The following is a 15,158-nucleotide window of genomic DNA, read 5'->3' on the forward strand; positions in this document are numbered from 1 at the left end:
CAATTATATATTTATGTTGTTTTCCAAAACATTTTGAAATTAATTTTAAATGGATATAAAATATTGACACTCCCATAGGGGGAAGGTATATTCGGAGATGTCGAATTTCGAATTCAAAATTTCATGTGATAATATCTTATATCTTAATCATCGCACTACTCAGATGGGACATAATATTTCAATCATAATAGCAAAAGATGATTATGCTCGTCTTCAATATCCATGTTAATTTATCTCAGAACTAATATAGAAGAAATGAATTATATATAGCTACTAATCTTTTGAAATAGTAAAACTTCAATCGTACACATAATGATTTGTTTTTTAAACTATAGGATTATTTCGTTATCTTCAAACTTTAAAAGGCATTTTACAAACGACGACGATCTATAGCGGTGGAATGAAACTTTGCCATATCCAGTGAGAGTCCCTCAGAATCTATCGTCATTGATGACCCAACTCCAACAATGACGACTTCACCCACCTCATCCTTCTCTTCTCCTTCGTCTATAAATGTTAATCCCAATCTCGGATCTCCTCCATTTCAACTGACTCATGGGCTCCTGCTCCTCCTCCTCCTCCGCCGACGGAGGTTCCGAGCACCATCGATACTCTCTGACGGCTAAAGTCGTCACAGCCGACGGCTCCTTGCTGGAGTACCCCGCCGAGACCAAGGTCCGCGACGCCCTATCCGGCCAACGCATATCGAATTCCTTCATCTGCAGCTCCGACGAGCTCTACTGCAACGCCAAAATCCCAGCTTTGGCCGCCGCCGACCCGCTCCGGCCGGGCCATCTCTACTTCCTCCTCCCGCTTTCCAAGCTCGAGTACCCGCTCTCTGGTTCTGACATGGCGGCGTTCGCGGTGCGGGCGAGCGTGGCGCTCTCGGCGTATGCTTCCGGCTCCGGCGAACGGCGCCGCAAGGTCGATCTGAGGGTGATGCCGGTGGCGGCGGAATTAGCAGGGCAGCGAGCCGCGCTTAATGAAGCCGTGAACAAGAAGGAATTTGGATTTTATACTGATTTCGATGGCGGCGACGAGCTTTATTACGGATCGAATTCGCCTTATGAGAAGCAGGAGAAGAAGATGCCGGCGACGAAGCATAGTAAGTTCAGGCAACGGCGGTTGAATTACAGGCAGAGGCTGAGCACGATCGAAGAGATTGTGGAATGAACAGAGGAAGAACAGATCCTGTAAAGTTTTATTTCTGATTTTTCTTTTTCTTTTTTAAATATTTTTGTTTGTCTTTTATAAAATCCTTAAAAATAATAGATCATATATCAAATGTTTTCTAACATGTGATATGATAAAGACCAAAACGAAATATTAATAAAATATTTTGGCATGACAGGCTTGAGTTTATCTAATGTAAAATCATAGATTAAAGTCTATAAGATATTTAAACATTAATTTTATTAAATCTCACTATGTTATTGTTAGGACCAAAAATAGCTAGGGGGGGGGGGGGGGGGGGGTGAATAGCTCGTCGCGTTCGCTCGGTGCTCGGCGTTGCTCGTTTCTTCAAGAAAATACAGAAACAAATACGACAACGCTAACACGGTTGGTTTACTTGGTATCCACCTCACAAGAGGTGACTAGTCCAAGGATCCACACCACGCACGCACCCTCCACTATGAAAACACTCCTTTTCGGTAACTATCGAGGGCGGAGAAGCCCTACAAGACTCTCAGTACAAGAAGAAATGAAAGGGAAACCAAATACAAGCGCAAAGCTTACAATGAGTACAGAAAACCCTAACCCTAGCTTCTCTTCTTGCCTTTGATCCGCCTCTTGACTTGGAAAGCTTCCAAGATCCTTCAAGAACTGGCGATCTGATCTTTGAGAGCGCTGTGGAGGAGCTGGCGAGTAATCTGGAGTGAATCGGAGAAGAGGTTCCGCAGCCATCACACGCATGCAGCTATAAACGACGCCAACGGTCGGATCCCGATCGATTCGAATATTCCCAATCGATCGGGGAGGCTTTGGATCGATCCACGGATCGATCCAGAGCGCCTCTGTGCTCTGGAACGATAGCGCTTATCGCGCGAAGCAGCCGCGTCCCAATCGATCCATCGATCGATTGGGACCTCTGGATCGATCCAGAGGCTCTCTGTTCGCTGGGACAGTCCGGATCGATCCATCGATCGATCCAAGACTTGATTTTTGTCCAAAACCAAGTCCCAAACCTCCCAAACCAACATCCGGTCAACCTCGACTGTTGGTATGTCATGCCTAGCATCTAGTCACTCCTTGACTGCTAGGACTCCCTTACCAAGTGTCCAACAATCCCTTTGACCCACTTGGACTTTTCTCTGTGCCAAGTATCCGGCCAATCCTTTGACCTACTTGGACTTTTCTCTGCCAAGTATCCGGTCAATCCTTTGACCTACTTGACTTCCCAACACCGGATGTCCAATCATCCTTGATCCATCTGGATTTTCCTTGCCCGGCTTCACTCACGGGACTTTCACCTAGCTTCACTCACCAGATTTCCATCCGCCTAGCTTCACTCACTAGGACTTTCACCGGCTTCACTCACGATTTCCATCCGCCTAGCTTCACTCACTAGGACTTTCACCGGCTTCACTCACCAGATTTCCATCCGCCTAGCTTCACTCACTAGGACTTCCTTCTGGCTTCACTCACCAGGTTCTTCACGCTTCACTCACCAGGACTTTTCTTGCCCGGCTTCACTCACCGTGACTTTCATAACGCCTAGCTTCACTCACTAGGTCTTTATTTTGCCTAACATCCAGTTCAGGCTTCATCAAGTATCCAACAACCTTGACCTACTTGACTCTTCTTCAATCAATATCTTATTGTCAAACATCTAAACCCAAACCAAGACTCGGCTTGGTTACCCAGTCAACCTTGACCTGAGGGATATTGCACCAACAATCTCCCCCTTTTGATGTTTGACAATACCACAATAACACTTACAATCCCATATGTAAGTTAGGCTAATCCCATAGCCTCCTTCTTCATGCCACTAGGTAATGAAAGCATAAATTAAGCTCTTCATTCTCCCCCTAAGAGGGCAAACTCCCTCTAGGTAATGAAAGCCTAACTTACTCCCTTTCATGAGTCCTTTCATTCTCCCCCTATGACCTTCCCATAGGTAATGAAGGACTAAGCTTAACCATACATTCTCCCCCTATTGGCACACATCAACCCATCGTTGGACACACATCAACCTATGCTCCAATTCTGGGCACACTTCAACAAATCCATTTGTTGAAGACTCTCCCCCTGAAGAGTTGCTCATCGTTGTTCACAACATCACTCGTTGTGATCAACACGATAATGAAGGTCCCATACCTTTCATTTATCCTTAACTTCTCCCTCAATGTAAACAACTACCCAACCTTGAGCATTATCTACCACTTGAGTGTCCACTTGAAATAATGAGGATATCCACTCCCCATTTCTCCCCATTTCAAGTTTAAATGCTCAACCTTGAGCAAGTTTACAACAGAAGGTTAACCACCTTCCAAGGTTCATGAAAAATAATTTTCATGTCTTTAAAGAGTCCCTCCCCCTAAAGACATGGTGGTAACTTCTGTCATTGCACCAACAATGACTTGGAATCCCTAAACCTTTAGGAAACCCAAATTTTAGAAGTTTTGAGGTTTAAATGTTCAATATTTGAAACAACCTCAATCTAAACTTCTACTTAGTCTTCGTTAACCAATCCATCCTTGTTTTCAACATGAAAACACCCTTTGTATGTATACAAATGTATTTAAGGGGTTTGGAATGGTTACCTAGACTAAAAGAGGTTCAAAGATGCTGAAATCAAGCCTTCCCAGCCAAAATCAGCAACTTGGATCGATTGGAGTTGGGTTCCAATCGATTGAACCTTGCTGAATCGATCCACTGATCGATTCAGACTCCCTGGATCGATCGGCTGATCGATCCAGCGAGCTTCTCCTCGCGGGAGACTTGACTTCCATGGATCGATTCAGGAACTCCAATCGATCCATGGATCGATCGGAGCTCTGATAGTTGCTGAAATTCCATTTCAGTCAACTTCAGAAACCCCTAGAAAATTCTACAAAAATCCAAAAATTATGAAATTTCGTGTAGACATTATTTAGGGCGTTTACTATCACGGAAAAATAGTTTTCTATGAAAATACTTCATTTTTTTCAAAAATTGACACAAACTTGAGAACTTGCAAAAACTTTAGTGTTTTTCTTCAAGTTTGTGTCTAACTATTCAATGGTGATTACTATCAAAAGATAGCCTTCACCAAGGTTTTCCAAAAACATTTTAAAAACATTTTCAAAACCAATATCCCATCACATTCCTTGGGCATAATGCACATGACTTGTACATTAGCTTTCCCAATGATGGGAAAACACATAACTATGTGTTTTGATGAACCTAAAACTCAAAAGAATGCACTAAATCAACATCTTGAGTTTTGTTCATCATCCTAACATCTCACTTGTATATAATATGGACAAAACACATACAAGTCACCTTATAGTCTTTGTGAGATGTAGATTTTGGTTTTTGCCCTAATTTAGGGATCATGCATATTTATCTAGGCATTTTAGAAATGTTAGACATCCACCTAGGATGTCACTTGTTAATAAGGGTTGTTAAATGTCATTTGTCCTTAGTTACAAGGAATTAAACTTAATGCATGATTATGTTATGGCATACATCAAAAGAAAATAATTTTCAAAAGAAAATATCCTATTACTACATGATGTATGAATGTCATGACATGGTATTTTTGGATTTTGCATAATAAAACATGAATACAAAACTAGACATGATGTCATGGCATATTATGGGCAAACAATCATGGCAAGATTTAGCATAAATAAAATATACCTAGATTAACTATCTAAGTATCCTTAAAGTCTTAGCTAAACTTACAACTTAAACCTAGATTGCCCTAAAGTGCTACAAGAGAGTGCCAAAGCCTAAATTTGGCATTTCTAATTTCCTTGATTTAATGTATGCCAATTGAAAATAAACATGTCCTCAAATGTTGGCATATTCCATTTTTCTTCAAGAGTAGCACTTTTGAATTAAGGCCCGGATTGCCTTAAATTGCCTAAGAACATACCAAAATCCCAACTTGGTATTTCTCAAGATTTTCCCAATTTGTGCCATTTTAAGATAAAAATAATTTTTCACCATTTGGCACATTTTACTCTTTCAAGGAGTAATCAATAGGTCCATTTCATTTTCAAAGGTTAACTAAAACCTTGAAAATTCTCCTTGAGTGTCAATTTCCTCAAAGTTGGGTTAACTACCCTTCTAATCGGAGTTGACACTCTCTAACCCATCTATGGGGTAGAGAAGATGCTCCTAGGAACCCAACACCTATTGGTGCTCCTTGGATGCTCTAGGTACTCACTAGGGATAACTTCCCTAGATACCTTCCTAGTGACCTTGTTGGGCTTCTTAGAAGCCTTGGTCACATTTTCTAGGTCAACTCTAGGGATAACCTCCCTTGTGACCTTGTTTGTGACTTTCTTAGACTTCTTAGAAGTCTTAGTCACATTTATTGCAAAAATACTCTTAGGGATGACTTCCCTAGTATTCTTGGCTTGACCACTAGACCTAGGGTTTGTTCCATAACTATATGGAACTCTATGGTAAGAGGGCACATCCTTCTTAGCCTTTGGTTTGTATCCCAAACCTCTATGGCCATTGGATGGCTTTTGTACCCCTAAACCTAGGTTATGCTCATTTTGCCCTAATAGGATATTTTCCATCCTTTTTAGGGTCTTTTCCATTTTATCAAGTCTTGACCTCAAGACTTGATTTTCTCTCACTAAGTCCTTAGTATTTGACCCATGAGCATTTTTGTTTCTAGGCTTGTATCTAAAATCCTTAGAGTTTTCGCCTAGATTTTTACCTACAATCCTAGCCTTAGGTGTAGTAGTTTTAGCATGAAAAGCTATATGTTTTTCTTTAACGCTATCATGCTTTCTATTTTTATGGTAAATAGCATTAAAATGATAGAAATTTGACCTAGCATGCTTTTTACCATTTTGTAAGGGAATAGGCTCAATGAAAGTTACCTTCCTTTTTACCTTAGAGGCTCCCCCTTGACTAGAGCTTCCTCCATGAGCCTTGACCACCTTCTTCCCCTTAGGGCATTGACTTCGGTAATGCCCCTTTAGATTGCAAGAGAAGCACACGATGTGCTCCTTGCTCTTCTTTGTTCCGGGGATGGTCTCCTTGGGCTTCTCCTTGCCCTTTTGTGCCACTTGGCCCTTCTTCTTGGCCAATTTAGGGCATTTGCTCTTGTAGTGCCCACTTTCCCTACACTCAAAACATATTATATGATTTTTATTTTTAATTGAAACATTTATACCTTCTTGTATAGGGATGGCACTTGCTCCTCCATTTGATATTTCTTGAATTTCGGAGGTGGCACTATCTTCTTCTTCTTCACTTGACCCGGATGTAGAAGCTTCTCCTTCTTCTTGATCCGGCGTCACCAAGAATTGCTCCCCCTCAATCCTAGAGGTGGAGGCTTCATCATGTTGAACGTGAAACAAGGAGTATGCTCCCTCCTTGTTCCCTTCGGTGCATTCCCTTGAGGATGAAGCTTCTTGGATTTCCTCTTCTTCGGAGGTTGAGAATCTCTCAACCTCGGAGTCCTCCTCTTGGTCTTGATCCAATGAGTCGCCCTCTTTGGATTCTCCTTGATTTGATACAGTGGAGGGGATCTCATGAATTCTTGCCAATTTGCTCCAAAGCTCCTTGGCATCTTCAAACTCTCCAATTTGTTCCAAGATGTTGCTTGGCAATAAATTGACCAAAAGCTTGGTCACTTTGTCATTGGCCTCATGGATTTGGTCTTTGCTCCACTTGCTCCTTTTGAGTACTTTGCCCTTGGAATTTGTGGGAGCTTCAAAACCTTCCATGAGAGCAAACCATTGCTCTATCTCCATCATAAGAAAATTTTCGATTCTTGATTTCCAAGAATCGAAGCTTGTAGATGAATATGGTGGAGCCACCCTTGTGTCAAATCCAAGTCCATCTTGGAATTGCATCTTGAAGTTGAGCTTGATAAAGTCTTGAACTTGAAGAATTTGCTTCAACTTCTTCACCCTCTAGCTTTTCTTGTTATGCTTGACCCTTCTGACGATGATTCCGGTGAAGAGCGGCCTCGCTCTGATACCACTTGTTAGGACCAAAAGTAGCTAGAGGGGGGGGGGGGGTGAATAGCTCGTCGCGTTCGCTCGGTGCTCGGCGTTGCTCGTTTCTTCAAGAATATGCAGCGGAAAATACAGAAACAAATACGACAACGCTAACACGGTTGGTTTACTTTGTATCCACCTCACAAGAGGTGACTAGTCCAAGGATCCACACCACGCACGCACCCTCCACTATGAAAACACTCCTTTTCGGTAACTACCGAGGGCGGAGAAGCCTTACAAGACTCTCAGTACAAGAAGAAATGAAAGGGAAACCAAATACAAGCGCAAAGCTTACAATGAGTACAGAAAACCCTAACCCTAGCTTCTCTTCTTGCCTTTGATCCGCCTCTTGACTTGGAAAGCTTCCAAGATCCTTCAAGAACTGGCGATCTGATCTTTGAGAGCGCTGTGGAGGAGCTGGCGAGTAATCTGGAGTGAATCGGAGAAGAGGTTCCGCAGCCATCACACGCCTGCAGCTATAAACGACGCCAACGGTCGGATCCCGATCGATTCGAATATTCCCAATCGATCGGGGAGGCTTTGGATCGATCCACGGATCGATCCAGAGCGCCTCTGTGCTCTGGAAACGCGCCTGGATCGATCCACGGATCGATCCAGCGCTTATCGCGCGAAGCAGCCGCGTCCCAATCGATCCACTGATCGATTGGGACCTCTGGATCGATCCACGGATCGATCCAGAGGCTCTCTGTTCGCTGGGACAGGTCTGGATCGATCCACTGATCGATCCAGCACTTGATTTTTGTCCAAAACCAAGTCCCAAACCTCCCAAACCAACATCCGGTCAACCTTGACCTGTTGGTATGTCATGCCTAGCATCTAGTCACTCCCTTGACCTGCTAGGACTCCCTTACCAAGTGTCCGATCAATCCCTTTGACCCACTTGGACTTTTCTCTGTGCCAAGTATCCGGTCAATCCCTTTGACCTACTTGGACTTTTCTCTGTGCCAAGTATCCGGTCAATCCTTTGACCTACTTGGACTTCCCAACACCAGATGTCCAATCATCCTTGATCCATCTGGATTTTCCCTTGCCTAGCTTCACTCACCAGGACTTTCACCTAGCTTCACTCACTAGGGTTTTCCATCTGCCTAGCTTCACTCACTAGGACTTTCACCTGGCTTCACTCACCAGGATTTCCATCTGCCTAGCTTCACTCACTAGGACTTTCACCTGGCTTCACTCACCAGGATTTCCATCTGCCTAGCTTCACTCACTAGGACTTTCACCTGGCTTCACTCACCAGGATTTCCATCTGCCTAGCTTCACTCACTAGGACTTCCTTCTGCCTGGCTTCACTCACCAGGACTTCCTTCTGCCTGACTTCACTCACCAGGACTTTTCTTCTGCCTGGCTTCACTCACCAGGACTTTCATACTGCCTAGCTTCACTCACTAGGTCTTTCATTTTGCCTAACATCCCAGTTAGGACTTCCCAGTCAAGTATCCAGTCAACCTTGACCTACTTGACTCTTCTTCAATCAATATCTTATTGTCAAACATCTAAACCCAAACCAAGACTCAGCTTGGTTACCCAGGTCAACCTTGACCTGAGGGATATTGCACCAACAGTTATGATTATGTTAAAAATATATATAATACTTTTTAAATTTTACATAGATCCCAGTCACTACAAAAAAACTGTCACTTAGGGACAAAATTTGCAACAAATTTTAGAAAAAAATTCGTTGGAAATTGGATTTGGGACGAAAAATGCAACAAAAAAAATTCGTTGGAAATCTACCGTCCCAAAACTTTGCGACGAAAAAATAAAATTTCGTTGGAAATTTTGCAACGAAAATCATATTCGTTGCAAAATTCGTTAGAAACTTTACGACAAAATTAAAATTCGTTGGAAAACTGCAACGAAAATAAATATTAGTTGGAAATGTCAGCAGAAAAAATCTCCAACGAACCCTAAATTTGTTGCAAATTAGCAACTAAAAAACGTATTCATTGCAAACAGATTTGCGACGAATAATTATTTGTTGGAAAAGTTTCAAAATGTAATATTACCTACGAAAATGTACATTCGTTGGCAATTGCCAACGATAATACAATTTCGTTGGAAATTTCCAACGAATCCATATTTTCGTTGGAAGTTTCCAACGAATCCATATTTTCGTTCGAAATATCCAACGAAATTTATATTCGTTGGAAATTTCCAACGAATCCATATTTTCGTTGGAAATTTCCAACGAAATTCATATTCGTTGGAAATTTCCAACGAAATTCATATTCGTTGGAAATCACCAACAAAATATAAATTCGTTGGAATTTCCAACGAATCCATATTGTCGTTGGAAGTTTCCAACGAATTATAAATTCGTTGAAAACTTCCAACGAATCCATATTTTCGTTGGAAATTTACAACAAAAATCATAGTCGTTGAAAATTTCCAACGAATTTAGAATTCGTTGGAAACTTCCAACGAATTTATAATTCGTTGGAAACTTCCAACGAATTTATATTTCGTTGGAAATTTCCAACGAAAATATGGATTCGTTGGAAATTTCCGACGAATTTATATTTTTCGTTGCAGTATTCTGATAAAATACGATATTTCCAACGAATCTAAATTCGTTGCAAAATTTGTCCCAAAAATAAAAAAAAATATCCAGCCCTATTTAATTTCAATATTTTTTCCTATTACAATTTTTTTCAAACAGATTCAACATATATAACACACTAAACAGATTCAAACAGATTCAACATATCCAGCACTATAAACACATTAACAGATTCAACATATTCACCACTAAACACAATAACACAAATATAAATCATAAATCAACAAACATATTAGTGTACAACAAAATAAATTCAAACATCAATAATATAAACCCAAACACATGCACCATTAAAACATGTTGTTCCATATACAACCTAAACTAAGAGCATAAAACTAACAATACAACACATCATCATCCAACAATACAAACTACAACAATATACAACTACAACTAACACCCTAAACCAAACACTACAATAAAGTTATAACAAACATGTCATAGTATCCAAATTCCAATATCATACAAGAACATGAAAAAGATAGAGTTGAAGATAATCTTATGGAGATCCTTCTCCGTCCAAATCCTTCTTCTACCTACATCAAAAGATAAACAAAGAAAAAGAAAATCTTATAAACCAACACAAAAGTAAATAGGTAAAGACTTACATATGTTTACATCAATACCACCATCATCTTCACCTACCAACCCTGTTTGAAACAAAAATAAGAATACTAATCAAAATACAAAAATTAAGAATTTATAAAAGCGATAAAATAAAAGAAGTCAAAAATTCTAATTACAAACACTCATGCATCATCATCAACATCATCGGCGGCATCATCATCGACATCATCATCGTCATTAACATCATCACCAATACCAGGAGGAATATAGCTTGAACCCGAACAACAGCTGGCGGACAGCATCAGTCGCCAGTGGCCAGCCTACGCCGCCAGCGGGATCACCAACGCCAAACAACAGCTAAGTGAGGCCACCATCAGCCATCCCATGCCGACAGTGGACAGTGATGCTGCTAGTGGCCAACCTCAGCGCCGTTGAGAGCAACCAGGAAGCTGCGAGAGCGGCCAGGCGCCAGCGCGAGGGGCTAGATGGCACCTTGAGCTACCAGGGACCGCCGTGAGCTGCCATTCGCCGCTGTTCGCAGCCACTCACGGCCACACGCGACAAGGCACCAGTCGCGGCCGGTCGCGGCCAGGCGAGGCAGGTCGCGGCCTGGCGCGGCCGCTCGCTGCCAGTAGCGGCCGCTCGCGTCCAGGCGCGGCCGCTCGCGGCCAGTAGCGGCCGCTCGCGGCCAGATGATGGCGCGATTGGCAAGGCGCGACTGCGACCGGCCACGCGACGCCGCGAGCCGCCAGGCGACGCCGTGAGATCGGGAAAAAAGGAGACGCCGGGAGAACGGGAAAAAAAGAAGGGCTAGAACGAGAGTGGCTTACTAGTCCAGAGAAGGTGAAAAAATTGCCGCAGCCGCCGTAAGGAAAATTAGGTCAAGAGAAGATGTGAGGAGAAGAAATCGGGCCGGGTAAGGATATGTAATTAGGGATCTTCCAACAAATTTCCATCAAAAATATTATTTGTTGGATATTCGCAACGAATCCACAATTCGTTGGAGATTTCCAACGAATTGGCAGATTCGTTGGAAATGTTTCCAACGAATCTGCCATTTTGTTGGAAATCTCCAACGAATTTCAGATTCGTTGGAAACCCTTCCTATTCTTAAAATCATGGTTGACCGACCTAAAGACCTCCGAATTGGATGAAACCGGTTCCTGTGTGCTCCTCTATTTATCCTGACTTCATATGCGCCCTCAAATATTTTTTTTACTTTATATATTTTTTCTTTTATTTTTTCAACCCCCAATGTGTTGGAAAAATTAAATTTAAGTTTAAAAATACACAAATCAAAATAAATTAGCTCCGTAATTATTTTTAATTCATGGATATAATCACGAGAACCTTACGCTCCCCAACAAACTGATTTTCTCTTGTTCTGAGCACTCGAACATCATTTTTTAAATCCACCAAGTTCAACTAAACTCCATTTTGATTTAAAACACTAACACATTCATGATCAAATTCGAATTCATCCAATTGACCTTGATATAAAAAATTTATCTTAATTCAAAAAAAATATTTGAGGTCATCTATAGAATCAGGAGACCAAGAGGAGCACATAGGAACTTGTTTCATCCGATTCCGACTTCTCTAGGTCGGTCAAATGGGTTTTTAAATCATAGCATACTTTCCAACGAATATGCGATTCGTTGGAAATTTCCAACGAATTGGCAGATTCGTTGGAAATGTTTCCAACGAATCTGCCATTTTGTTGGAAATCTCCAACGAATTTCAGATTCGTTGGAAACCCTTCCTATTCTTAAAATCACGGTTGACCGACCTAGAGACCTCCGAATTTGAAGAAACCGGTTCCTGTGTGCTCCTCTATTTATCCTGACTTCATATGTGCCCTCAAATATTTTTTTTACTTTATATATTTTTTCTTTTATTTTTTCAACCCCCAATGTGTTGGAAAAATTAAATTTAAGTTTAAAAATTCACAAATCAAAATAAATTAGCTCCGTAATTATTTTTAATTCATGGATATAATCACGAGAACCTTACGCTCCCCAACAAACTGATTTCCTCTCGTTCTGAGCACTCGAACATCATTTTTTAAATCCACCAAGTTCAACTAAACTCCATTTTGATTTAAAACACTAACACATTCATGATCAAATTCGAATTCATCCAATTGACCTTGATATAAAAAATTTATCTTAATTCAAAAAAAATATTTGAGGTCATCTATAGAATCAGGAGACCAAGAGGAGCACATAGGAACTTGTTTCATCCGATTCCGAGTTCTCTAGGTCGGTCAAATGGGTTTTTAAATCATAGCATACTTTCCAACGAATATGCGATTCGTTGGAAATTTCCAACGAATTGGCAGATTCGTTGGAAATGTTTCCAACGAATTGGCAGATTCGTTGGAAATGTTTCCAACGAATCTGCCATTTTGTTGGAAATCTCCAACGAATTTCAAATTCGTTGGAAACCCTACCTATTCTTAAAATCACGGTTGACCGACCTAGAGACCTCCGAATTGGATGAAACCGGTTCCTGTGTGCTCCTCTATTTATCCTGACTTCATATGCGCCCTCAAATATTTTTTTTACTTTATATATTTTTTCTTTTATTTTTTCAACCCCCAATGTGTTTGAAAAATTAAATTTAAGTTTAAAAATTCACAAATCAAAATAAATTAGCTCCGTAATTATTTTTAATTCATGGATATAATCACGAGAACCTTACGCTCCCCAACAAACTGATTTCCTCTCGTTCTGAGCACTCGAACATCATTTTTTAAATCCACCAAGTTCAACTAAACTCCATTTTGATTTAAAACACTAACACATTCATGATCAAATTCGAATTCATCCAATTGACCTTGATATAAAAAATTTATCTTAATTCAAAAAAAATATTTGAGGTCATCTATAGAATCAGGAGACCAAGACGAGCATATAGGAACTTGTTTCATCAGATTCCGAGTTCTCTAGGTCGGTCAAATGGGTTTTTAAATCATAGCATACTTTCCAACGAATATGCGATTCGTTGGAAATTTCCAACGAATTGGCAGATTCGTTGGAAATGTTTCCAACGAAGCTGCCATTTTGTTGGAAATCTCCAACGAATTTCAGATTCGTTGGAAACCCTTCCTATTCTTTAAATCACGGTTGACCGACCTAGAGACCTCCGAATTGGATGAAACCGGTTCCTGTGTGCTCCTCTATTTATCCTGACTTCATATGTGCCCTCAAATATTTTTTTTACTTTATATATTTTTCCTTTTATTTTTTCAACCCCAATGTGTTGGAAAAATTAAATTTAAGTTTAAAAATTCACAAATCAAAATAAATTAGCTCCGTAATTATTTTTAATTCATGGATATAATCACGAGAACCTTACGCTCCCCAACAAACTGATTTCCTCTCGTTCTGAGCACTCGAACATCATTTTTTAAATCCACCAAGTTCAACTAAACTCCATTTTGATTTAAAACACTAACACATTCATGATCAAATTCGAATTCATCCAATTGACCTTGATATAAAAAATTTATCTTAATTCAAAAAAAATATTTGAGGTCATCTATAGAATCAGGAGACCAAGAGGAGCACATAGGAACTTGTTTCATCCGATTCCGAGTTCTCTAGGTCGGTCAAATGGGTTTTTAAATCATAGCATACTTTCCAACGAATATGCGATTCGTTGGAAATTTCCAACGGAAATGTTTCCAACGAATCTACCATTTTGTTGGAAATCTCCAACGAATTTCAGATTCGTTGGAAACCCTTCCTATTCTTAAAATCACGGTTGACCGACCTAGAGACCTCTGAATTGGATGAAACCGGTTCCTGTGTGCTCCTCTATTTATCCTGACTTCATATGTGCCCTCAAATATATTTTTTACTTTATATATTTTTCCTTTTATTTTTTCAATCCCCAATGTGTTGGAAAAATTAAATTTAAGTTTAAAAATTCACAAATCAAAATAAATTAGCTCCGTAATTATTTTTAATTCATGGATATAATCACGAGAACCTTACGCTCCCTAACAAACTGATTTCCTCTCGTTCTGAGCACTCGAACATCATTTTTTAAATCCACCAAGTTCAACTAAACTCCATTTTGATTTAAAACACTAACACATTCATGATCAAATTCGAATTCATCCAATTGACCTTGATGTAAAAATTTATCTTAATTCAAAAAAAAATATTTGAGGTCATCTATAGAATCAGGAGACCAAGAGGAGCACATAGAAACTTGTTTCATCCGATTCCGAGGTCTCTAGGTCGGTCAAATGGGTTTTTAAATCATAGCATACTTTCCAACGAATCTGCGATTCGTTGGAAATATCCAACGAATTGGCAGATTCGTTGGAAACAGTTCCAATGAATCTGCCATTTTGTTGGAAATCTCCAACGAATTTCAGATTCGTTGGAAACCCTTCCTATTCTTAAAATCACGGTTGACCGACCTAGAGACCTCCGAATTGGATGAAACCGGTTCCTGTGTGCTCCTCTATTTATCTTGACTTCATATGTGCCCTCAAATATTTTTTTTTTACTTTATATATTTTTTCTTTTATTTTTTCAACCCCCAATGTGTTTGAAAAATTAAATTTAAGTTTAAAAATTCACAAATCAAAATAAATTAGCTCCGTAATTATTTTTAATGCATGGATATAATCACGAGAACCTTACGCTCCCTAACAAACTGATTTCCTCTCGTTCTGAGCACTCGAAGATCATTTTTTAAATCCACCAAGTTCAACTAAACTCCATTTTGATTTAAAACACTAACACATTCATGATCAAATTCGAATTCATCCAATTGACCTTGATGTAAAAATTTATCTTAATTCAAAAAAA

General features: G+C 40.1%; 1 protein-coding gene across 1 annotated transcript; it reads left to right on the plus strand.

Moving 5' to 3' along the window:
- Positions 1–555: 555 nt before the first annotated feature.
- LOC121994659 lies at positions 556–1,173 on the plus strand. Its single transcript, XM_042548617.1, has one exon. It carries the CDS (start codon positions 556–558, stop codon positions 1,171–1,173), a length of 618 nt encoding a protein of 205 aa, XP_042404551.1.
- The last annotated feature ends 13,985 nt before the right edge of the window (positions 1,174–15,158 follow it).

This window comes from Zingiber officinale, chromosome 6A, assembly GCF_018446385.1.
Source record: "Zingiber officinale cultivar Zhangliang chromosome 6A, Zo_v1.1, whole genome shotgun sequence".
Classification (NCBI taxonomy): Eukaryota; Viridiplantae; Streptophyta; class Magnoliopsida; order Zingiberales; family Zingiberaceae; genus Zingiber; species Zingiber officinale.